At 40.0% G+C, this 25,828-nt stretch overlaps 1 protein-coding gene and 1 non-coding gene across 2 annotated transcripts; one reads left to right on the plus strand and one right to left on the minus strand.

Moving 5' to 3' along the window:
- Positions 1 to 2,382: 2,382 nt before the first annotated feature.
- On the minus strand, positions 2,383 to 2,490 carry LOC112713358 (small nucleolar RNA R71). The gene has a single exon (XR_003158336.1). It is a non-coding gene; the product is annotated as a small nucleolar RNA R71 (small nucleolar RNA).
- A 22,554-nt stretch (positions 2,491 to 25,044) lies between these two features.
- Positions 25,045 to 25,440, plus strand: LOC112730572 (uncharacterized). Its single transcript, XM_025780672.1, has one exon. It carries the CDS (start codon positions 25,045 to 25,047, stop codon positions 25,438 to 25,440), a length of 396 nt encoding a protein of 131 aa, XP_025636457.1.
- Positions 25,441 to 25,828: the final 388 nt, after the last annotated feature.

Here is a 25,828-nt window from a genome sequence, read left to right on the forward strand (position 1 = left end):
TAAGTATCTCTATGTTATTTTCCGTTTTATTTACCTTTTAATTATCAAAACCTCATGACCATTTGAATCCGCCTGACTGAGATTTACAAGATGACCATAGCTTGCTTCAAGCCGGCAATCTCCGTGGGATCGATCCTTACTCACGTAAGGTATTACTTGGATGACCCAGTGCACTTGCTGGTTAGTTGTGCGGAGTTGTGAAAAGTGTGATCACAATTTCGTGCACCAAGTTTTTGGCACTATTGGCGGGGATTGTTCGAGTTTGGACAACTAACGGTTCATCTTGTTGCTTAGATTAGGTAATTTTCTTCTTGTTTCAACCTTTATTTTATTTTCAAAAACTTTTTCAAAAATCTTTCAAAATCTTTTCTTCTTTTTCGTTTTTCCAAAAATTTTTCGAAAATTTTTTTTATAAAATCATAAAAACCAAAAAAATATTTTGTGTTTCTTGTTTGAGTCTAGTGTTAAATTTTAAGTTTGGTGTCAATTGCTTGCGTTAATTTTTCTTAATTTTCGAAAACATATGCATTGTGTTCTTCATTGATCTTCAAGTTGTTCTTGATGATTTTTCTTGTTCTGATCTTTAAATCTTCCTGTTTTGTGTCTTTTCTTATTTTTCATATGCATTTTCAAATCCATAGTGTCTAAATATAAAAAATTTCTAAGTTTGGTGTCTTGCATATCTTTCTTTTCTTAAAAAAAATAATTTCAAAAATATGTCCTTGATGTTCATCATGATCTTCAAAGTGTTCTTGGTGTTCATCTTAACATTCAAAGTTTCCTTACATGTATTACTTGTTTTGATCTTGCATTTTTATGTTTTATTTCATTTTGTTATTTTTCTCTCTCTTCATTAAAAATTCAAAAATAAAAAATATCTATTTTCAAGTAAATAATACAGAGAAATAAAGATTCAGAACATACAGCAGAGGAATCAAAGAGAAAAAGCTAGGCGTTTAGAAAAATGCCCAGTAAGGAAGGAATTCTGGCTTTAAACGTCAACCAGGGTATCTGGCTGGGCGTTAAACACCCGAAGAGGTAGCATTCTGGGTGTTAAACACCAGAATGGATAGCATCATGGGCGTTTAATGCCAGGATGACACAGGGGAGGTAATTTCGTTTCAAATTCATTTTTTTCAAATTTTCATGTTTCAAATCATAATTTTAATATCTTATCTTTCCACATTTTCAAAAATCCTTGCTAAGAATTAATGTTTTGATTCAAAAATTTTAAGTTTGTTACTTTCTTGTTAGGAAGGGATCAATCTTTGAAATTTAGAATCATAACTTTTTATTTCTTGTTAGTCAAGTCATCAATTTTAAAAATCAAATCTTTTTCAATCATATCTTTTCAAAATCAAATCTTTTTAATTTCTTTTTCAATCATATCTTTTCAAATCATATCTTTTTCAATCAAATCTTTTTCAATCATATCTTGTTTTAAAATTTTGATTTCAAAATATTTTTCTAACTCCTTATCTTTTCAAAATTATTTTCAAATCTTTTTCAACTAATTACTTATCTTTTTCAAAACCACCTAACCACTTTTCCACTTCCAATTTTCGAAAAACACTAACCATTTTTTCAAAAATCTTTTTAATTAACTAATTATTTTAAATTCTAATTTTATTTCATTCATTTTTCAAATTTTCGAAAACTCTCTCTCCTCTCGTTCTATTTTATTTAATTGCTAACATTTCTCCTCCACTCATCTAAAATTTCGAACTCACTTCCTCCCTCTTCTCATTCTTCTACTCCTTTTCCTCTGACACATCAAGGAATCTCTATAACTGTGACATAGAGGATTCCACTACTCCCTTTTGTTCTCTTATTTTTCATATGAGCAGAAACAAGGATAACAACATTCTTGTTGAAGCCGATCCTGAACCTAAAAGGACTCTGAAGAAGAAGCTAAGAGAAGCTAAAGCACAACACTCCAAAGAGGACCTTTCAGAGAATTTCAAAAAAGAAGTAGACATGGCATCCGAACCCAACAACAATGCAAGAGATGCAAGGAAGATGCTTGCTGACTACACTGTTCTAACTTCCAACTTCTATGGAAGAAACATCTCAATTCCTGCCATTGGAGCAAACAACTTTGAGCTTAGACCTCAATTAGTTTCTCTAATGTAGCAGAATTGCAATTTTCATGGACTTCCATCGGAAGATCCTCATCAGTTCTTAGCTAAATTCTTGCAAATTTGTGATACTATCAAGACCAATGGGGTTGATCCCGAGGTCTACAGACTTATGCTTTTCCCCTTTGCTGTAAGAGATAGAGCTAGAACATGGTTGGACTCACAACCTAGAGAAAGCCTGAACTCTTGGGACAAGTTGGTCAACGCTTTCTTGACCAAATTCTTTTCACCTCAAAAGCTGAGCAAGCTTAGAGTGGATGTCCAAACCCTCAAACAGAAGGAAGGTGAATCCCTCTATGAAGCTTGGGAAAGATACAAGCAATTAACCAAAAGGTGTCCTTCTAACATGCTTCCAGAATGAAGCATCATATGTATATTCTATGATGGTCTGTCTGAGTTGTCCAAGATGTTAATAGACTATTCTGCTGGTGGATCTCTTCATCTGAAAACACTTGTAGAAGCCCAAGAACTCATTGAGATGGTTGCAAATAACCAGTTTATGTACACTTCTGAAAGAAATCCTGTGAATAATGGGATGACTCAGAAGAAGAGAGTTCTTGAGATTGATACTCTGAATGCCATATTAGCTCAGAACAAAATATTGACTCAGCAAGTCAATATGATTTCTCAGAATCTGACTGGATTGCAAGCTGCATCCGGCAGTGTTAAAGAAGCCTCCTCTAAAGGAGAAGTTTATGACCCTGAGAATCCTACAATGGAAGAGGTGAATTACATAGGAGAACACTATGGAAACACCTATAATCCTTCATGGAGGAATAATCCAAATTTCTCATGGAAGGATTAACAGAAGCCTCAACAAGGCTTCAACAACAATAATGGTGGGAGAAATAAGTTTGGCAATAGCAAACCTTTTCCATCATCTTCTCAGCAACAGACAAAAAATTCTGAGTAGAGCCTCTCTGGCTTAGCAAACATAGTCTCTGATCTATCTAAGACTATTCTCAGTTTCTTGAATGAAACAAGGTCCTCCATCAGAAATTTGGAGGCACAAGTGGGTCAGCTGAGTAAAAGAGTTACTGAAGCTCCTCCTAGTACTCTCCCAAGCAATACAGAAGAGAATCCCAAAAGAGAGTGCAAGGCCATAACCATATCCAAAAGAGAGTGCAAGACCCTTACAATGTGGTCTGATGAGCGAATAATTTATACGCTTTTTGGCATTATTTTTAGGTAGTTTTTAGTATGTTTTAGTTACGTTTTAGTATATTTTTATTAGTTTTTATGCAAAAATCACATTTCTGGACTTTATTATGAGTTTGTGTGTTATTTCATGATTTCAGGTATTTTCTGGCTGAAATTAAGGGACCTGAGCAAAAATCTGATTCAAAGGCTGATAAAAGACTACAGATGTTGTTGGATTCTGACCATTTTCTGGTGTAAAACGCAAGAACTGGCACCAAATCTGGAGTTAAACGCCCAAACTGGCACCCAAGCTGGCGTTTAACTCCAAGGATGGCCTATGCACATGAAAGCTTCAAAGCTCAGTATAAACACACACCAAGTGGGCCCCGGAAGTAGATTTCTGCACTATCTACTCATTTGCTGTAAACCTAATTTACTAGTTTAATATAAATAGCACATTTTACTATTGTATTCATATCTTTGGATCACTTTTCGATCCTTTGATCAAGTCTTCTTCCCTTGTTTTTGAATTCTTATGCCATTTGGGAGGCTGGCCATTCGGCCATGCCTAAACCTTTTGTTCTTATGTATTTTCAACGGTGGAGTTTCTACACCTCATAGATTAAGGTAAGGAGCTCTGCTGTTCCTCATGAATTAATGCAAGTACTATTATTTTTCCTCCAATTCATGCCTACTTCTTCTCCAAGATATACTCTTGTACTTAATTCAGTTAAGTCAGACTGAAGGGGTGACCCGTGACAATCACCCACTATCTTTAGTACTCGCTTAGCCAAGATCCGCGTGCTTGATAACCACAAGCGGTCTACATGATGTTCAATGTAGTCATTGGATGCCAGCTGGAGTATATTCTCTTGGGTCTCTGATCCATGCGTTTGACTAGCATATCCTAACAACAGAGCATTTAAATCAGTGAGATTAGAACCTTTGTGGTATAGGCTAGAAATAATTGGCAGCATTCCTGAGATCCGGAAAGTCTAAACTTTGTCTGTGGTTTTCCGAGTAGGATCTGGGAGGAGATAACTGTGACGAGCTTCAAACTCGCAACTGTTGGGCGCAGTGACAGTGCGCAAAAGGATCAATGGATCTTATTCTGACACAAGTGAGAACTGACAGATGATTAGCCCTGTAGTGAGAACCGTAGCCGGACCATTTTTTCTGAAAGAACGGATGGTAGCCATTGACAACGGTGATCCACCAACTTACAGCTTGCCATGGAAGGGAGTGCGCATGATTGGATGGAAGCAATAAGGAAGTAGAGGTTCAGAAGCAACAAAGCATCTCCAAACGCTTATCTGAAATTCCCACCAATGAATTACATAAGTATCTCTATGTTATTTTGCGTTTTATTTACCTTTTAATTATCAAAATCTCATGACCATTTGAATCTGCCTAACAGAGAATTACAAAATGACCATAGCTTGCTTCAAGCCGGTGATGAGCGGATAATTTATACGCTTTTTGGCATTGTTTTTAGTATGTTTTTGGTATGATCTAGTTAGTTTTTAGTGTATTTTTGTTAGTTTTTAGTTAAAATTCACTTTTCTAGACTTTACTATGAGTTTGTGTGTTTTTCTGTGATTTCAGGTATTTTCTGGCTGAAATTGAGGGTCCTGAGCAAAAATCTGATTCAGAGACTGAAAAGGACTGCAGATGCTGTTGGATTCTGACCTCCCTGCACTCGAAATGGATTTTCTGGAGCTACAGAAGCCCAATTGGCGCGCTCTCAACAGGGTTGGAAAGTAGACATCCTGGGCTTTTCAGCAATATATAACAGTCCATACTTTTCCCAAGATTTGATGGCCCAAACCGGCGTGGCAAATCAGCCTCAGAATTTCCAGCGTTTAACGCTGGAACTGGCATAAAACTTGGAGTTAAACGCCCAAACTGGCATAAAAGCTGGCGTTTAACTCCAGAAAAGGTCTCTACACGAAAATGCTTCATTGCTCAGCCCAAGCACACACTAAGTGGACCCAGAAGTGGATTTTTACGTCATTTACTCATTTCTGTATACCCTAGGCTACTAGTTCACTATTAATAGGATCTTTTGACATTGTATCTAGACCTCATGATACTTTACACATTTCTCATTGTATCTTCTACAGCATGAGTCTCTAAACCCCCTGGTTGGGGGTGAGGAGCTCTGCTGTGTCTTGATGGATTAATGCAATTACTACTGTTTCTTATTCAATCATGCTTGCTTCCATTCTAAGATATCACTTGTTCTTAACCCGGATGAATGTGATGATCCGTGACACTCATCATATTCTCAACTATGAACGTGTGCCTGACAACCACCTCCGTTCTATCTTAGATTGAGTAGATATTTCTTGGATTCTTTAATCGGAATCTTCGTGGTATAAGCTAGAACTGATGGCGGCATTCAAGAGAATCCGGAAGGTCTAAACCTTGTCTGTGGTATTCTGAGTAGGATTCAATGATTGAATGACTGTGACGAGCTTCAAACTCCTGAGGGCGGGGCGTTAGTGACAGACGCAAAAGAATCACTGGATTCTATTCCGGCCTGATCGAGAACCGACAGATGGATAGCCGTGCCGTGACAGGGTGCGTTGAACATTTCCACTGAGAGGATGGGAGGTAGCCATTGACAACGGTGAAACCCTTGCATACAGCTTGCCATGGAAGGAGCCTTGCGTGCTTGAAGAAGAAGACAGTAGGAAAGCAGAGATTCAGAAGATGGAGCATCTCCAAAACCTCAACCTATTCTCTATCACTGCAAAACAAGTACTTATTTCATGTTCTTTTACTTTTCACAATCAACCCTGATAATTTCTGATATCCTGACTAAGATTTACAAGATAACCATAGCTTGCTTCAAGCCGACAATCTCCGTGGGATCGACCCTTACTCACGTAAGGTATTACTTGGACGACCCAGTGCACTTGCTGGTTAGTTGTGCGGGATTGCAAAAGTGTGATTGCAATTTCGTGCACCAAGTTTTTGGCGCCGTTGCCGGGGATTGTTCGAGTTTGGACAACTGACGGCTTATCTTGTTACTTAGATTAGGACTGTTTTATTTTTGTTGGTTTAGAGTCTTTTAGTTGAGTCTAGTTTCATATTTTAAGTTTGGTGTCAATTGCATGCTTTTGTTTTCTTTTAGTTTTTCGAATTTGCATGTCCTTAGTCTCTTTTTGATCTTTAAAAATTCTAAGTTTGGTGTCCTCTTTGTGTTTTTCCCTTAAAATTTTTTCGAAAAATTAGTGTTTGATTTTCTAAAAATTTTAAGTTTGGTGTCATTTTGTCGTTTTTCTCTTTCCTCTTTTCAAAAATCAAATCTTTTTCATAAAAATTTTTCAATCATATCTTTCTAATTGCTAATCTCAAAATCTTTTTAATTAACTAATTGATTCAGTTCTCAATTTGCTTTGATCTTATTTTCTTTTTGATTTTCGAATTTTTTATTTTAATTTCCTTTTATTTTATTTTATTTTTTCGGTTAATTTAAAAAAAAAAAACAAAATTTATCTAATTGCAATCCATATCATTTCCCTTTATCCATTATGGACTTAAGTGGGATTGATCAGTCCAGAAGGACTCTGGGGTCATATGCTAACCCCATTACAGCTGCATATGGGAGCAGCATTTGTACACCTCCCATCAAAGCAAGCAGCTTTGAGCTAAATCCTCAACTCATTATCATAGTGCAGCAAAATTGCCAGTATTCCGGTCTTCCACAGGAAGAGCCTACTGAGTTTCTGGCACAATTCTTACAAATTGCTGACACAGTACATGATAAAGAGGTGGATCAGGATGTCTACAGACTATTACTGTTTCCATTTGCTGTAAAAGATCAAGCTAAGAGGTGGTTGAATAACCAACCTACATCAAGCATAAAAACATGGAAACAGTTATCAGACAAATTCCTGAATCACTTTAACCCTCCAAAGAGGATGACACAGTTAAGGCTGGACATCCAAGGCTTTAAACAAGAGGATAATGAATCCCTTTATAATGCCTGGGAGAGGTATAGAGGTATGCTAAGAAAATGCCCCTCTGAAATGTTTTCAGAGTGGGTACAGTTAGACATCTTCTACTATGGGCTCACAGAAAAAGCTCAGATGTCTTTAGACCACTCAGCTGGTGGATCTATCCACATGAGGAAGACAATTGAAGAGGCTCAAGAGATTATAGACACTGTTGCTAGAAATCAATATTTGTACTCTAGTAATGAGCTCTCTCCAAAAGAGGAAGTCATGACAGTAGTCACTGATCCTAATCCTCAAGAACAGATGATTGAGCTTAATCAACAATTGCTCCGGATGACAGAACAGTTAGCAGAATTTAAAGAGATGCTCCATGAAACTAAAGTTGCTAACAAGAACATAGAACTGCAGTTGAATCAAGCAAAACAGCAAATATCTAAACAGATAACAGAGGAATGTCAAGCAGTTCAACTGAGGAGTGGGAAGACACTGAATAACACTGCTCAAAGTAGCAAAAAGCCAAACAATGAACAATTGACAGGGGATAACCAAACCACTGTTCAAAATCCCTCTGAGGACAGTAAGAGCCCAGAGAGGAATGTTATTGGCGTTCAAACGCCAGAGAGGGAAGGAAAGCTGGCGTTAAACGCCCATTCCCTGCCCAGTTCTGGCGTTCAAACGCCAGAAAAGGGGGAAAAGTTGGCGTTAAACGCCCATTTTCCACCCAATCCTGGCGTTCAGACGCCAAGGGAGGATCAGACACCTGAGAGTGCTGACAGTAATCCCTCTAACAAGGCTTCTTCAACCACTTCTGTAAGGAATAAACCTGCAGCATCTAAGGTTGAAGAATATAAAGCCAAGATGCCTTATCCTCAAAAACTCCGCCAAGCGGAACAGGATAAGCAATTTGCCCGCTTTGCAGATTACCTAAGGACTCTCGAAATAAAGATTCCGTTTGCAGAGGCACTTGAGCAAATACCTTCTTATGCTAAGTTCATGAAAGAAATCTTAAGTCATAAGAAGGATTGGAGAGAAACTGAAAAAGTGTTTCTCACTGAAGAATGCAGTGCAGTCATTCTAAAAAGCTTACCAGAAAAGCTTCAAGATCCAGGAAGCTTTATGATACCATGCACATTAGAAGGTGCTTGCACCAAGACAGCCCTATGTGATCTTGGAGCAAGCATCAATCTAATACCTGCATCCACTATCAGAAAGCTTGGGTTGATTGGAGAAGTCAAACCAACCTGGATATGCCTCCAACTTGCTGATGGCTCCATTAAATATCCATCAGGCATAATAGAGGATATGATTGTCAAGGTTGGGCCATTCGCCTTTCCAACTGACTTTGTGGTGCTGGAAATGGAGGAGCACAAGAGTGCAACTCTCATTCTAGGAAGACCTTTCCTAACAACTGGACGAACTCTCATTGATGTACAAAAAGGGGAAGTAACCCTGAGAGTCAATGAGGATGAGTTCAAGTTGAATGCTGTAAAAGCTATGCAGCATCCAGACACACCAAGTGACTGCATGGGCGCTGACATTATTGACTTTCTGGTAGAAGAGGTCAATATGACTGAAAGCCTAGAATCAGAGCTTGAGGACATCTTCAAGGATGCTCAACCTGATCAAGAAAAATCAGTGGAAACAAAGGAATTTTCGAAAATTCCTCAGGAGGAGGATAAGCCTCCCAAATCTGAACTCAAACCACTACCACCATCCCTGAAGTACGCATTTCTGGGAGAAAGTGACACTTTTCCAGTGATTATAAGCTCTGCTTTAAATCCACAGGAAGAGGAAGCACTGATTCAAGTACTAAGGACACACAAGACAGCTCTTGGGTGGTCCATAAGTGATCTTAAGGGCATTAGCCCAGCTAGATGCATGCACAAGATCCTGTTGGAGGATAATGCCAAACCAGTGGTCCAACCACAAAGGAGGCTAAATCCAGCCATGAAGGAGGTGGTGCAGAAAGAGGTCACTAAATTACTGGAGGCTGGGATTATTTATCCTATTTCTGACAGCCCCTGGGTGAGCCCTGTCCAAGTTGTCCCCAAAAAGGGAGGCATGACAGTGGTTCATAATGAAAAAAATGAACTGGTTCCTACAAGAACAGTCACAGGGTGGCGTATGTGTATTGACTACAGAAGGCTCAATACAGCCACCAGAAAGGATCATTTTCCTTTACCATTCATAGACCAAATGCTAGAAAGACTAGCTGGTCATGATTATTACTACTTTTTGGATGGCTATTCAGGCTACAACCAAATTGCAGTAGATCCTCAGGACCAAAGAAAACAGCATTTACTTGCCCTTCTGGCGTGTTTGCCTACAGAAGGATGCCTTTTGGTCTGTGTAATGCTCCTGCAACCTTTCAGAGATGCATGCTATCCATCTTCTCTGATATGGTGGAGAAATTTCTTGAAGTCTTCATGGATGACTTCTCAGTATATGGAGACTCATTCAGCTCCTGTCTTAACCACCTATCACTTGTCCTGAAAAGGTGCCAAGAGACTAACCTGGTTTTAAACTGGGAAAAATGTCACTTTATGGTGACTGAAGGAATTGTCCTTGGGCACAAAATTTCAAGCAGGGGAATAGAGGTGGATAAGGCAAAGGTAGAGGTAATTGAAAAATTACCACCACCTGCCAATGTTAAGGCAATCAGAAGCTTTCTGGGGCATGCAGGATTCTACAGAAGGTTTATAAAGGATTTTTCGAAAATTGCAAAACCTTTGAGTAACCTGCTAGCTGCTGACACTCCATTTGTGTTTGACACATAGTGTCTGCAGTCATTTGAGACCCTGAAAGCTAAGCTGGTCACAGCACCAGTCATCTCTGCAACAGATTGGACATTGCCATTTGAACTAATGTGTGATGCCAGTGACCATGCCATTGGTGCAGTGTTGGGACAGAGGCATAACAAGCTTCTGCACGTCATTTATTATGCCAGCCGTGTTCTAAATGACGCACAGAAGAATTACACAACCACAGAAAAAGAGTTACTTGCAGTGGTCTATGCCATTGACAAGTTTAGATCCTATCTAGTGGGATCCAAAGTGGTTGTGTACACTGACCATGCTGCTCTTAAATACTTACTCACAAAGCAGGATTCAAAACCCAGACTTATAAGATGGGTGTTGCTTCTGCAAGAGTTTGATATAGAAATAAGAGACAGAAAAGGGACAGAGAACCAAGTAGCTGATCATCTATCCTGAATAGAACCAGTAGTTGGGGCATCCCTCCCTTCTACTGAGATCTCTGAGACCTTCCCAGATGAGCAACTCTTTGCCATTCAGGAAGCTCCATGGTTTGCAGATATTGCAAATTATAAAGCTGTGAGGTTCATACCCCAGGAGTACAGAAGAATGCAAAGAAAGAAATTAATTTCAGATGCCAAGTACTACCTATGGGATGAACCATATCTCTTTAAGAGATGTGCAGACGGAATGATCCGCAGATGTGTACCCAGAGAAGAAGCACAAAGGATCCTATGGCATTGCCATGGATCACAGTATGGAGGACATTTTGGAAGTGAGCGAACAGCCACTAAAGTCCTCCAATGTGGCTTCTACTGGCCTACTCTCTATAAAGATTCCCGAGAGTTTGTGCGTAACTGTGACAGTTGCCAAAGAGCTGGTAACTTGCCTCACGGATATGCCATGCCTCAACAAGGGATATTAGAGATAGAATTGTTTGATGTATGGGGCATTGACTTCATGGGGCCATTCCCACCATCATACTCAAACACTTACATTCTGGTGGCAGTGGACTATGTATCTAAGTGGGTAGAAGCAATTGCTACACCCACTAATGATACCAAGACCGTGCTAAAATTCCTCCAGAAACACATCTTCAGCAGGTTTGGTGTTCCCAGAGTACTAATCAGTGACGGGGGCACTCATTTCTGCAATAGACAGCTATACTCTGCTATGGTTAGATATGGAATTAGCCACAAAGTGGCAACTCCGTATCATCCACAGACAAATGGGCAAGCTAAAGTCTCTAACAGAGAGCTAAAAAGAATCCTGGAACGGACTGTGATAGCCCGAAGAAAGGATTGGGCAAAGAGCTTGGATGATGCTCTGTGGGCATACAGAACAGCATTCAAGACTCCTATAGGAACCTCTCCATACCAACTGGTGTATGGGAAGGCCTGTCATCTGCCCGTGGAACTGGAACATAAAGCCTACTGGGCAACCAGATTCCTAAACATGGATGCTCAGTTAGCTGGTGAAAAAAGATTGCTCCAGCTAAATGAGCTAGAAGAGTTCAGACTCAATGCCTTTGAAAATGCAAAAATTTATAAGGAAAAGGCAAAGAAATGGCATGACAAGAAGTTGTCATCCAGAGTCTTTGAGCCGGGACAAAAAGTCCTGCTCTTCAACTCTAGGCTCAAATTGTTCCCAGGAAAACTCAAATCCCGGTGGAGGGGTCCGTATGTGATTACAGGAGTGTCACCATATGGATATGTTGAGCTTTAAGATATTGATTCTGACAAAAAGTTCATTGTTAATGGACAGAGAATCAAGCATTATCTTGAAGGCAATTTTGAGCAGGAATGCTCAAAACTGAGACTTGAGTGATTCTCAGTAAAAGTCCAGCTAAAGACAGTAAAGAAGCGCTTGCTGGAAGGCAACCCAGTCATTAGCAGGTTATATGTTTTGTTGTTACAAAGGCAAGTATCAAAAATGAAGGAATTCACAGAGTTACAGAAGGATTTAGCTCAAAAAGCAGAGAAAAAGAGCTTACTGGCGAAAAAAATGCCAGTAAGGGGCATTTTGGGCGTTAAACGCCAGAATGGGCACTATTCTGGGCGTTTAACGCCAGTAAAGGTGCCATTTTGGGCGTTAAACGCCAGAATGGGCACCATTCTGGGCGTTTAACACCAGGTGTGCAGCATCCTGGGCGTTTTAGAAAAACGCCCAGTGATAAAGGAATTCTGGCGTTTAACGCCAGCCAGGGCACCTGGCTGGGCGTTAAACGCCCACAATGGGCAACAAATGGGCGTTAAATGCCAGAATGGGTGCCATTCTGGGCGTTTAACGCCAGAAAGGTGGGGGGACCAAGATTTTGTTTTCAAATCAAATTTTTTTCAAACTTTCCTTTTCTTACCCAAATTTTTCTACATAAATGCATCTCAACCTTTCATCATTCACTTTCAAATTTTCAAAAATCTAAAATCATTCTTCAAATCTCTCAAATCAATCCAAAATCTTGTTCAAAAGCTCACCCTTCTCTCAAATTCTTTCCATATCTTCTCAAATCTTCTTTCAAATTTTTCTTTTTTTCGAAATCTCTCCTCCCCACTTTATAAATACACGTTTGGCCCCCTAATTCCCCCACACCATTCGAATTTGCTCTTCTCTTCTCTCTCTTCTTTCCTTTCTTTTGCTTGAGGACAAGCAAACCTCTAAGTTTGGTGTGCTTTTCCGTGATCACTAAGCCAAGATTCATTAAGATCATGGCTCCTAAGGGAAAACAAACCAATTTAAGAGGAAAGAAAGAGAATAATCCAAAGAATCTTTGGAATCAAGAGAAGTTCTTAACTAAAGAACATGAAGACCATTATCACAAAATAATGGGTCTGAGGTCAGTGATCCCGGAAGTTAAATTTGATCTGAAAGAAGATGAATATCCGGGGATCCAAGAGCAAATTCGAAACAGAGGATGGGAAGTTCTAACCAATCCTGAGATAAAGGTTGGAAGGAATATGGTTCAGGAATTCTACTCAAATCTGTGGCTAACAGATAAGCAGAGAATGACTGGAACTGCTTACCATACCTACAGAACCATGGTCAGAGGGAAAGTTATGTACTTCCATCTGGACAAAATAAGAGAAATCTTCAAATTGCCTCAACTGCAGGATGATCCTAAATCCTTTAATAGGAGAATTGTGAGAGCAGATAAAGGGTTGGATCAAGTTCTAGAGGACATATGCCTCCCTGGAACTAAGTGGATAACCAATTCAAAGGGTGTCCCAAACCAACTCAAGAGGGGAGACCTCAAACCAATTGCAAGAGGTTGGCTAGACTTTATTGAGCGTTCCATATTGCCCACTAGCAACCGTTCTGAGGTCACTATCAAGAGAGCAGTGATGATTCATTGCATTATGCTTGGAAAAGAAGTGGAGGTTCATCATGTGATTGCTTGTGAAATCTACACAATTGCAAATAAAAATTCCACTGAAGCCAAATTGGCTTACCCAAGCTTGATCTCCTTGCTCTGTAAAGAGGCTGGGGTAAAGATGGGAGTAGATGAATTCATACCCATTGAACATCCAATCACCAAGAAGTCAATGGAAGGACAAATGCAAGACAACTCTATCAAAAGGAGGGCGCAGGAGTTCCTCCCTGAATTTCCTAAAATTGACTACTGGACCAGCCTAGAAGCATCTATCATCAAGTTACAAGAAACTATGGAGCAACTGAAGGAAGAACAGCAGAATCAGAACTGCATGCTCTGCAAATTGCTGAAGGAACAATAGAAGCAGGGGCGTGAACTCCAAGAGTTGAAACGCCAAAAGCTCTCATCTCAAGTTGAGGGAGCATCCACTTCTCAAAATCAAGGTTGTTGAGTCCTAACTCTGTGAAAACCTCTATCATTAGGAGCCTATTTAAAATAAATTTTTGTTTTCTATTTTTATTTTCTAGTCTAATCTTATATCTATTTTTGAGTCTTGTTCTTAATTCATAATTAATAAAATTTAAAATTCATGTCCTAAAGCTATGAATGTCCTATGAATCCATCACCTCTCTTAAATGAAAAATGCTTTAATCACAAAGGAACAAGAAGTATAGGATTTCGAAATTTATCCTTGAAACTAGTTGAATTAGTTTGATGTGGTGACAATACTTTTTGTTTTCTGAATGAATGCCTGAACAGTGCATATGTCTCTTGAATTTGTTGTTTTGAGAATGTTAAAAAATTGTTGGCTCTTGAAAGGATGAGGAAAAAGAGAACTGTTATTGAGGATCTAAAAAATCATTTAATTGATTCTTGAAGCAAGAAAAAAGCAGTGGATACAAAAAAAAAATTTCGAAAAAAAAGGAGAAGAAAGAAAGAGAAAGAAAAAGAAAGAAATAAAGTTGTGATCCAAGGCAAAAAGAGTGTGCTTAAGAACCCTGGACACCTCTAATTGGAGTCTCTAGCAAAGCTGGACCACAATCTGAAAAGGTTCACCCAATTATGTGTCTGTGGCATGTATGTATCCGGTGGTAATACTGGAAAACAGAGTGCTTTGGGCCACAGCCAAGACTCATACACTAGCTATGTTCAAGAATCATTATACTTAACTAGGAGAATCAATAACACTATCTGAGTTCTGAGTTCCTATAGATGCTAATCATTCTGAACTTCAAAGGATAGAGTGAGATGCCAAAACTGTTCGGAGGCAAAAAGCTACTAGTCCCGCTCATCTAATTGGAGCTAAGTTTCCTTGATATTTTGGAGTCTATAGTATATTCTCTTCTTTTTATCCTATTTTGATTTTCAGTTGCTTGGGGACAAGCAACAATTTAAGTTTGGTGTTGTGATGAGCGGATAATTTATACGCTTTTTGGCATTGTTTTTAGTATGTTTTTGGTATGATCTAGTTAGTTTTTAGTGTATTTTTGTTAGTTTTTAGTTAAAATTCACTTTTCTGGACTTTACTATGAGTTTGTGTGTTTTTCTGTGATTTCAGGTATTTTCTGGCTGAAATTGAGGGTCCTGAGCAAAAATCTGATTCAGAGACTGAAAAGGACTGCAGATGCTGTTGGATTCTGACCTCCCTGCCCTCGAAGTGGATTTTCTGGAGCTACAGAAGCCCAATTGGCGCGCTCTCAACGGCGTTGGAAAGTAGACATCCTGGGCTTTTCAGCAATATATAACAGTTCATACTTTGCCCAAGATTTGATGGCCCAAACCGGCGTGGCAAATCAGCCTCAGAATTTCCAGCGTTTAACGCTGGAACTGGCATAAAACTTGGAGTTAAACGCCCAAACTGGCATAAAAGCTGGCGTTTAACTCCAGAAAAGGTCTCTACACGAAAATGCTTCATTTCTCAGCCCAAGCACACACTAAGTGGACCCAGAAGTGGATTTTTACGTCATTTACTCATTTCTGTATACCCTAGGCTACTAGTTCACTATTAATAGGATCTTTTGACATTGTATCTGGACCTCATGACACTTTACACGTTTCTCATTGTATCTTCTACAGCATGAGTCTCTAAACCCCATGGTTGGGGGTGAGGAGCTCTGCTGTGTCTTGATGGATTAATGCAATTACTACTGTTTCTTATTCAATCATGCTTGCTTCCATTCTAAGATATCACTTGTTCTTAACCCGGATGAATGTGATGATCCGTGACATTCATCATATTCTCAACTATGAACGTGTGCCTGACAACCACCTCCGTTCTATCTTAGATTGAGTAGATATTTCTTGGATTCTTTAATCGGAATCTTCGTGGTATAAGCTAGAACTGATGGCGGCATTCAAGAGAATCCGGAAGGTCTAAACCTTGTCTCTGGTATTCTGAGTAGGATTCAATGATTGAATGACTGTGACGAGCTTCAAACTCCTGAGGGCGGGGCGTTAGTGACAGACGCAAAAGAATCACTGGATTCTATTCCGGCCTGATCAAGAACTGACAGATGGATAGCCGTGCCGTGACAGGGTGCGTTGAACATTTCCACTGAGAGGATGGGAGGTAGCCATTGACAACGGTGAAACCCTTGCATACAACTTGCCATGGAAGGAGCCTTGCGTGCTTGAAGAAGAAGACAGTAGGAAAGCAGAGATTCAGAAGATGGAGCATCTCCAAAACCTCAACCTATTCTCTATCACTGCAAAACAAGTACTTATTTCATGTTCTTTTACTTTTCACAATCAACCCTGATAATTTCTGATATCCTGACTAAGATTTACAAGATAACCATAGCTTGCTTCAAGCCGACAATCTCCGTGGGATCGACCCTTACTCACGTAAGGTATTACTTGGACGACCCAGTGCACTTGCTGGTTAGTTGTGCGGGATTGCAAAAGTGTGATTGCAATTTCGTGCACCAGCCGGCAATCTCCGTGGGATCGACCCTTACTCACGTAAGGTATAACTTGGACGACCCAGTGCACTTGCTGGTTAGTTGTGCGGAGTTGTAAAAAGTGTGATCACAATTTCGTGCACCATGGTCATCAACCCAGAGAAAGAATTTGTAATGTGCTTCTGCCACCTAAATCAAATAAAACACAATGAATGTATGGTGGTACAAAACACTCCAATTCAATCTAATCCATATATGTCAATGTAATTAATCTCTAAAGGCTAAATCTAAAAAATCCTTTCAAAATTTTAAGCCATTTTTTATATCAGATCAGGTTCCATGTCAATTCATGTCACAATCAACATTTTTATTCTAGGTAGATCTATTTTTAATAAATCAACGTTTTTCCAGTTCTCAATCATTCTTCAAAATTAGCCAGCACCAATATCAAATCATATACAATATCAACCCAATTTAACAACAAATTGCTTACAAAATCAAATCATTTCCATAACCAATAGGCATGCCATTCCAAACAATTCAAAATCACATCCACAACATCTTGAGCTAGGAAAAATAATCAAAATCATAGATGAAGAATTGCGTGCTTACCTTTAACAATGGACATTCAAAAAATAGCCTATTTGGGTTGGTGTCTGTCTTCGACATGTAACATATGGCATATTCTTCGCAGAAGCATTTTGGGGCCACACCATCTTTTATCATCCCCAGGTTGTAGCGAACTTGAACTTGCATATCCAGCTATCAGTTCTTATTGTCCACCAGCTTCGCCTCTGCCTCGTCTTGTGTTTGAGGAGCATGCATCACTAGCCAATAATCTGATTAACATTTAACACAACCATGAACAGCTATTATCAACTATTGCATTCAAAATTGAAATAATCTGCTTTGATCAACGGTGATTAAAGAAAGTGAATAACAGAACAAATTACACAAAATTGGTTGTGAAAATTAATAACAAAAACAAACAAATTAGCTAGAAGAAGAAGCAGTAGGCCTTACAATGATTTTTCGAGAGGGTTTTTCACGTGGGCCACCAGAACCGTTCTTGGCAAGGGGATGAGTTACGTTCTTTGACAATTTCAAAAATACTTCACTCTGCCTATGAATCACAGAAAAGGACACCCGCGTAACCCTAGACAAAGAAGCAGTAGGCAGGGTCTTCGACAGGGTTCAGAAAAATATGTCCCTAATGATGAGTCACCGAAGAAATCAGAGGAATGAGGTAGAAGAAGAGGCTGTGGACATTACAGCGGTATTTGGGGAAGGTTTTATGAGTGGATCGCCGAAAAAATCAAACGCATCACTTACAGGAACGGTTGGAGGAGCAGTGAGGTAGAAGAGGAAGCTATGGACATTACAGGGGTATTTGGGGAAGGTTTTAGGAGTGAGTCGCCGGAAAAATCAACAGCATCACCTACAGGAAGGGTTGGAGCAACATGGAGGTAGTAGAAGAAGAAGCAGTGGACATTACAGGGATATTTGGAGAAGATTTTGCGAATGGGTCACCGGAAAAATCAAACCCATTACCTACAGGAAGGGTAGACAAGAAGAAGCAGTGGACAGAAGGGTAGAAGAAGCAGTGAGGTTGAAGAAGAAGTAGTGCCTTCGAAGTGTAATTTGAGAGGTAGAAGAAGAAGAAGCTGTAGACATTCAAATGGTATTTGGGGAAGGTTTTGATTTGTATGGTATTTGGGGAGGGATTTGTGATAAACCCCAATTTTGTGGTTTATATTGTGTAGAATTTGAGGTGTTTTGTCAATATTTTTTACACTTATCCACAAGAATTGCATGGTTTTGTGTTCCCTTCCTAATATTGCTCCATGATGGAAAACATGCTTCTTTTGCCTTAAAACTGTTATATTTTGATCCTCTTTTATTACCATTTGATGTCGTGACGTGTTTGTTGAGTGATTTCAGAATTTATAGGGCAAGAATGGCTTTGAAGAGAGAAAGAAAGCATGCACAAGAGGAAGGAACATGAAGATTTGGATTTTGGGAATTTCAGCATCGGCACGCACGCGCACCTTGCGCGCACGCGTGTATGCGAACAGCTGAAAGCGGCGCGCAAGGATGGATGCATCCGCGCAGATTAGGAAAATCCACACCAACGCATGCGCGCACGCACGTATGGCGCGTACGCGCGACAAGCTGCACGTGACCTCATTAAAGGAAATCGTGCCTGGCAATTTCTGAGGCTGAAGAGGCCCAAATTCAAGCTGGTTCTGCATGGAAAAGACCCAAGGATGCTGGGGGGAAAGGGGGGATCAATCATTTTACACTTAGATGCAATTTTTTAGCTAGTTTTTTGTTCTTGTTCTTCTAGAGAGAGAAATAATTGTTCTTCTCTAGATCTAGCTTTGATTTGATCTTCTCTTGTTGAATTCTGAATTGGATCTTGTTAATTACTAGTTTTGATTGCTTAATTTGAATTCCTTAGCATAATTTTGTTTAAATCTTGTGTTTGATTTATGTTTTCTTGTCAATTGTCATTTTATACCCATCTCATGAATCTTGTGAATCTTGAATTGCTAATGTTACATTGATAATTCTCATGGTTAATTGTGTTGTTTGAGTGATTGTAAGTTGATAATTGTTAGTGGGTACTTGCTAATTTCAATTTAATTGCATTTTGAATATGTCTTTTAGTAATGCTTACCATGTGTTTGATGAAATGTTTTCTTTGATTATGGAGTAGTTTTCTTTACTCCTGGCATAAGCTAAGGGAATTGAGTGACCTTGAGTCATTGGGTCTCATTGAATTGGTGATTTGAGAACCCTAGGTGATCAATTTGATACCCATTGACAACAACCCACTACTAATCTAGTTAGTAGGTAGGTTGGGACTTATGGGTTGATGTGATCAAACCTATTTAACGTACTTCAAGCTTAGGAGTAGGCAATACGTACTTAAGGCTTTTGAGAAGTAGACTTAATGGGTTGGTACATTATAATGATCAATATTCGGTATGTAGACAAGGATGGCAATCTCAATTCCCATGCTTAGCCAAGAGTTGCTTTTATCATTCATATTTGAAAACCCAAAAATCCTAATTGCTTTGTCTTAATTATAGTTATTTGTTTAGTTTTAGAGTAAAATTCTATTGGCTGTTATCTTACTAGTTTGGAATTGCTCACTTCTTGCTTTAGTTATTTCAATTAGTTTCTTGCATTTCAAGATTACTTGCGTATTAAGATTCCGAGTTCAATTTCTTGTTCATGACTTGCAACCCCGGAATTCTAACCAATATGGATGCATATGTTTTCCCATTCCTTGTGAGATGACCCGAGGTTTGAATACTTCGGTTACTTTATTGGAGTTGAACTTGTAACAATCAATTCCTTCTAAATTTGATTCATGGATTATTTGTCGGTTGAGGACTATACTTGCAACGCGGAAAATCTTGTGAAATTCCTTATCGACGGTATCCGTGCCCATCAAATTTTTGGAGCCGTTGCCGGGGAATGGTTGCAACATATGCCTTGATATTTGTTATGTGAATATGTGAATATTGTAGATAGTTTACCTTCTTTCAATACTTAGATATAGTTTAGATTTCTTCTTGTATATGTGCTATGACTCCCAAGTTTGATTACGCGATCTCAACCGAATTCTAGCTTAGCCGAGTTTGACCCTGAGATTAAAAGAACCTTGTTACACACTCGGCAAGCTAGACGGCAGTTGGATTATACGGCTAGTACTTTGGCCTCTCTTGAGGAACATACCGAATCACTAGACGGTTCAGAGAGTGACTTGGAGTCTGCTACTTTCTATTCTTCTGTTGGCACTACTAATACATCTTTGCATCCTACAGGTGAGCCATACATGGGGGAGCCACGATGGATCACTTTTCATGAGCAAGGAGCTCCGGATATCATACTTCAACCTTTGCAAGCAAGGTATCCCAACCTTGATCCAAACTTTGAGTTGAAGAGTAGCTTGATAAATCTACTTCCTAAATATCATGGGTTGCCGGGTCAAGACCCCATCCGACATCTAAGAGACTTTCAAGTTGCTTGTTCTACGGCTCGAAGGCATGGAGCCGATGAGTTGGCTATTATGGTTTTTGCCTTCCCTTTCTCTCTTGAAGGGCAAGAAAAGATGTGGTTTTATTCACAACCGGATGAGATTGTGACCAATTGAGATTTTTTGAGAAGAGAGTTTCTAGATAAATTCTTTCCACCGGAGAAGACCGACTACATCCGGAAGGAGATCTCGGGTATAATGCAAAAGGACCAAGAGAGTTTGTATGAGTATTGGACTCAGTTTAAGAGGCTATTGGAATCTTGTTCACACCATGAATTAAACACTCACTTGCTCATTAGTTACTTCACCAAAGGTCTTTGTGCGGAAGATAGAAGATTGCTCACCGCTTCTAGTGGCGGTTTCCCTTCAAAAAACAAGATCGAAGGAGAAGCTTGGAAATTGATAGATGATTCCGAGGCTACACAACATGTAAGGGTGAGAAGTAATCCTCTCAAGGGTGTGGTAGAACCGTCCCCTTCCGAAGCAAGCTTAACCAAGGCACTTGGGGACATGACCACTATCCTCACACAAATACAAAAAGATAAAAAGGAATACTACTCCATCCAAACCATCCAAGCCCCACCTCAAGTTGTTCAGCTTGAAGGCCCTCATAGAATTTGTGGTTTGTGCTCTAGCACCACACATTACATCGATCACTGCCATCAAATTCAAGAGGAGCATGCCCTTGTTGTAGCCAATGTGAATTATAATAACCGTCCGCCCTATCCTTCTCAAGGCCAAAACAATTACTCTCATGGTAGTAATCAGAATCAAGGGTGAAGGGATAATGCACAAGGGAACAATCAAAACCAAAGATGGAACAACTCTTATTCTCATTACAACACCAACCAATCTTCATCTCAATACCACCACAACAACAACCACCAAGACAACCAAAATCACCACAACCAAACCCAAAACAACTACACCAAATACTAAGCACCAAACCATAGACAACAATCCAACCAATCCTCTTCATCTTTCACCAATCAATTTGATGAGCTTAGAGCCACTATGGAGAAACGGGACGAGAGTTACAATGCTCAATTCGATACCATAGGCGCTCAATTGGCCAATCTTACCGACATGATTTCGAAGATGTCCATGTCCTCCTCCAACAATACCAACCAACCCTCAAGTTCTTTTAGCCTTCCTTCCCAACCCCTTCCAAACCCCAAGGGCGGTTTCAACGCCATCACTCTACGGTCGGGGACTACATTGGAGGAGATACCTCCTAGGGTCATGAAAGACATTCATGAAGAAGAGGTGGTCGTTGAAGCTCCACATGAAGAGGAGGAGGTAGCCAAAAGGCATGATGAAGAAGGAGTAAGCCTCAAGAAACCCAAGAGGAAAGCTATAGTGGATGAGTCCATTCCTATCCCATTCCCTTCATTGGTGAAGAAAGCAAAGAAGACCCCAGAATTTGATTTGAACATGCTTCAAGTGTTCTCTAAAGTTGAGGTAACCATACCACTTCTTGATGCTATCCAACAAATTTCGAAGTATGCAAAATTTCTGAAAGACTTGTGTACACACAAGGATAGGATAGGAGAGTTGGAGACATTATCCTTGGGTAGTTCAATCTCTTCCTTGATGGAACCTATTCCAAGGAAATGTAGTGACCCTGGACCTTTTTTGGTGTCTTATTGTATTGGTGGGCACACTTTTCATGACTGTATGTGTGATCTAGGAGCTTGCATAAGTATCATGCCGCTTTCTATCTTTGTGCGGTTGAATTTAGCTCCATTAAAGAAGTCGGCAGCGAAGTTTGCCTTAGCCGATAAAAGTGTGATCACTGTGATGGGAATAGCAGAAGATGTACTTGTGGCAATCAAGGACTTGGTCTTTTCGGTTGACTTTTACATCCTTGAAATGCCACCAACAGAAAATAGAAGTTCATCCTCCGTTCTACTTGGTAGACCCTTCCTTAAAACCTCTAAATTCAAGTTAGATGCCTTCACCAGCACATATTCCTTTGAGGTTGGAGACAAGACTATCAAGTTCAATCTGGAAGAAGCCATGAAGCATCCTTCCGAAGAGCATTCCATTCTCCGATGTGATGTAATCGATGAAGTGATAACGGAAGTGCGAGAAGAAGACCACAACAAGTTATACTACCCTATTGTTGAAGAGACGGATGACCAAGAGGATGAACAAGAGAAAGTTGTTGAAAGTGAACTCCATGGTCTGGATGAAAAGGAACCTCAACTTGAGGTAAAGAGTGAATTGAAGCCTCTTCCATCTCATTTAAAGTACGCTTTCTTATAGGATAACCAAAAGTTTTCGGTCATTATTGCTAGTGAGCTTTCTAGTGAAGAAGAAGAAAAGCTCCTACATGTTCTCATAAAGTACAAGAAGGTAATTGGTTGGAGCCTAGCCGATATTATGGGGATTGGCCCACGCAAGTGCATACATCGTATATTTCTCCAAGAGGGAGCTAGGCCGGTTAGGCAATCGCAAAGGAGGCTCAACCCAACCATCCTTGATGTGGTAAAGAAGGAGGTCACTAGGCTACTTGATGCGGGTATTATATACCCAATTTCTGACAATGAGTGGGTGAGCCCGGTCCAGGTTATTCCCAAGAAATCGGGCGTCACTGCGGTTAAAAAGGATGGTGGTGAAGTGGTCACCAAGAGAGTACAAAATGCATGGCGAATGTGCATCAATTATAGAAGGTTGAATGCTACTACAAGGAAGGACCACTACCCTTTGCCGTTTATCGATCAGATGTTGGACCATTTAGTGGGTATATCCCATTATTGCTTTTTTGATGGATTCACTGGTCACTTCCAGATTCACATTGCTCCTGAAGATCAAGAAAATACCACATTCACTTGCCCTTTTGGCACCTTTGCCTACAAAAGGATGCCATTTGGACTATGTAATGCACCTGCTACTCTTTAGCGATGTATGACCAGTGTCTTTTCTGATCTAATGGAGAATTGTCTAGAAGTCTCTATGGATGACTTCAGTGCTTATGGAATTTCATTTGATTGTTTCTTAGAGAATTTGGCCAAGGTCTTAGCTAGATGTGTTGGCACTAACCTTGTCTTGAATTTTGAGAAATGTTACTTTATGGTAAGACAAGCTATAGTGTTAGGACATGTAGTATCTAGTGACGGAATTTCTGTAAACCTGGCCAAGGTGATGTTATTACCACTTTACCTCACCCCTCATCTGTGAGGGAGGTCCGCTCATTTTTGGGACATGCAGGATTCTATAGGCGCTTTATTAAAGATTTCAACAAGATTGCTTTGCCATTGTCGCACCTACTCCAAAAAGATGTGGAATTTGAGTTTGATAGTGCATGTGTGAAAGCGTTTGAAGAGTTAAGAAGAGTTCTTACCACTGCACTGATTGTGCGAGGCCCCAACTGGACGCTGCCATTCGAGATAACGTGCGATGCATCGAACCATGCCGTAAGTGCCGCGCTTGCACAGCACGATGGTAAACTTCCTTATGTCATTGCTTACTCTTCTAAAACATTGGATGTAGCACAATCCAACTATACCACTACGGAAAAGGAACTCCTAGCTATTGTTCATGCTTTAGATAAATTCAGATCTTATTTGCTATGGTCCAAGATAGTGGTATACACGGATCATGCAGCTTTAAAGTACTTATTGACAAAGAATGAGTCAAAACCTAGACTCATACGTTGTATCTTGCTTTTGCAAGAATTCGACATTAAGATTAGGGATCGGAGTGGATCTCAAAACTTAGTTGCGGATCATTTAAGCCGCCTTGAGAATTTGAAATTTGACCCATTCCCGATCAATGACTCATTCCCATTGGATAGTTTGCATGCTGTGTCGGATAGCTTTCCTTGGTTTGCCCCAATGACGAACTACTTGGTTGCGAAAATATTTCCTCCCAACTTTTCTAAAAACCAAAGGGACAAGTTGAGGAGTGACTCCAAATACTACATTTAGGATGACCCTCACTTACGGAAGAGGAGAGTGGACCAAGTAATTCACAGATGTGTGCTGGAATCTGAAATTCAACCTATTCTTGAAGCTTGCCATTCGTCCAAATGTAGTGGCCACTTTGGCCCACAAAGGACAGCTAAAAAGGTGTTAGATTATGGATTCTGGTGGCCAACCTTATTCAAGGATGCTAACCGGTTCTGTGTGTCTTGCCATCAGTGTCAGAAGTCGGGAAACACGTCCCAAAGGGATGAGATGCCTCAGGAACCTATGTCGTTATGTGAGATATTTGATGTATGGGGCATTGACTTTATGGGACCGTTTCTCAACTCAAGTGGGTATCTATATATTCTGTTAGCAGTTGACTACGTGTCAAAGTGGATAGAAGCAATACCTACCTGCCTTGACGACGCCAATACCGTCATTTCTTTTATTAGAAATCACATTGTATGCCGTTATGGGTCGCCATGAGCAATCGTGAGCAACCAAGGATTCCACTTTTGTAACAGGAAAGTAGAGGCACTACTCAAGCGCTATGGGGTATTGCACAAGGTCGCCACTGCTTATCACCCACAGACCAACGGGCAAGCAGAAGTGTCCAACCGGGACATTAAGAGAATCTTGGAGAAAGTGGTAAATCCACAAAGAAAGGATTGGAGCTTCCGGTTAGGAGATGCACTATGAGCGTATAGGACGACCTACAAGACTCCGTTAGGGATGAGCCCCTTCCGAATCGTCTATGGTAAGGCATGCCACCTTCCGGTGGAAATTGAGCATAGAGCCTATGGGGCGGTAAAGTAGTGTAACATGGATTTCACAAAGGCGGGTGTGGCAAGGAAATTAAAACTAGAGGAGCTCGAGTACTTGAGGATGGATGCATATGAAAATGCCCGGATATACAAGGAGAATACTAAAGTCTTTCACGATCACCACATCCGAAGGAAGGATTTTCAAGAAGGTGATGAGGTTCTCCTCTACAACTCGAGGCTGCGATTTTTGCTTGGCAAGCTCCGTTCTAGATGGGAAGGAGCCTTCAAGGTGAAAGAGATAAAGCCCTATGGAGTGGTAGAATTGTTTGACCCTCAAAGTGACATAACTTTCAAAGTGAATGGACATAGAGTGAAAAAGTACCATGGCTACAAGTCACCAAAAGAAGTGGAAGTGCTCCTACTTGAGGATGCACCAAAAGGAGAGGAAGCTTAAGCGAAGGACCGTCCAACTTAAGGGCGTTAAAGAAAAGTGTTTGGTGGGAGGCACCTCACCGTGGTAAGATCTTCCTTGTGTATACCTTCTTGCTTTTAGCTTTAGATTCTTATGAATTTTGTGACTTCTTGATGTTGTTGATTGCTTAGGAATGCTAGTTTTATTATTTTTGTTGAATAACTAGGATATTTAGGTAGATTTCATCATTTTGGTATAGATGAATTATTGAAGTAGAGAGAATGCTATGTTTTGAATAGTGCATGAATTTGTGAAGTGTTTCTTGACTACTAGCTTAAACACCTGCCACGAATGTGTTAGAATAGCCCTCTCTATGTTGTAAAAAAAAGGGGGGAAGGAAAAAAGGGCATCCGCGCGACCGCACTGTGCG

This window comes from Arachis hypogaea, chromosome 1 (genome assembly GCF_003086295.3).
Source record: "Arachis hypogaea cultivar Tifrunner chromosome 1, arahy.Tifrunner.gnm2.J5K5, whole genome shotgun sequence".
NCBI classification, from domain to species: Eukaryota; Viridiplantae; Streptophyta; class Magnoliopsida; order Fabales; family Fabaceae; genus Arachis; species Arachis hypogaea.

Bases quoted from the DNA above. Each gene is read 5' to 3' on its own strand.
- LOC112730572 (XM_025780672.1), top strand. From the start codon at position 25,045: ATGGATTTCACAAAGGCGGGTGTGGCAAGGAAATTAAAACTAGAGGAG.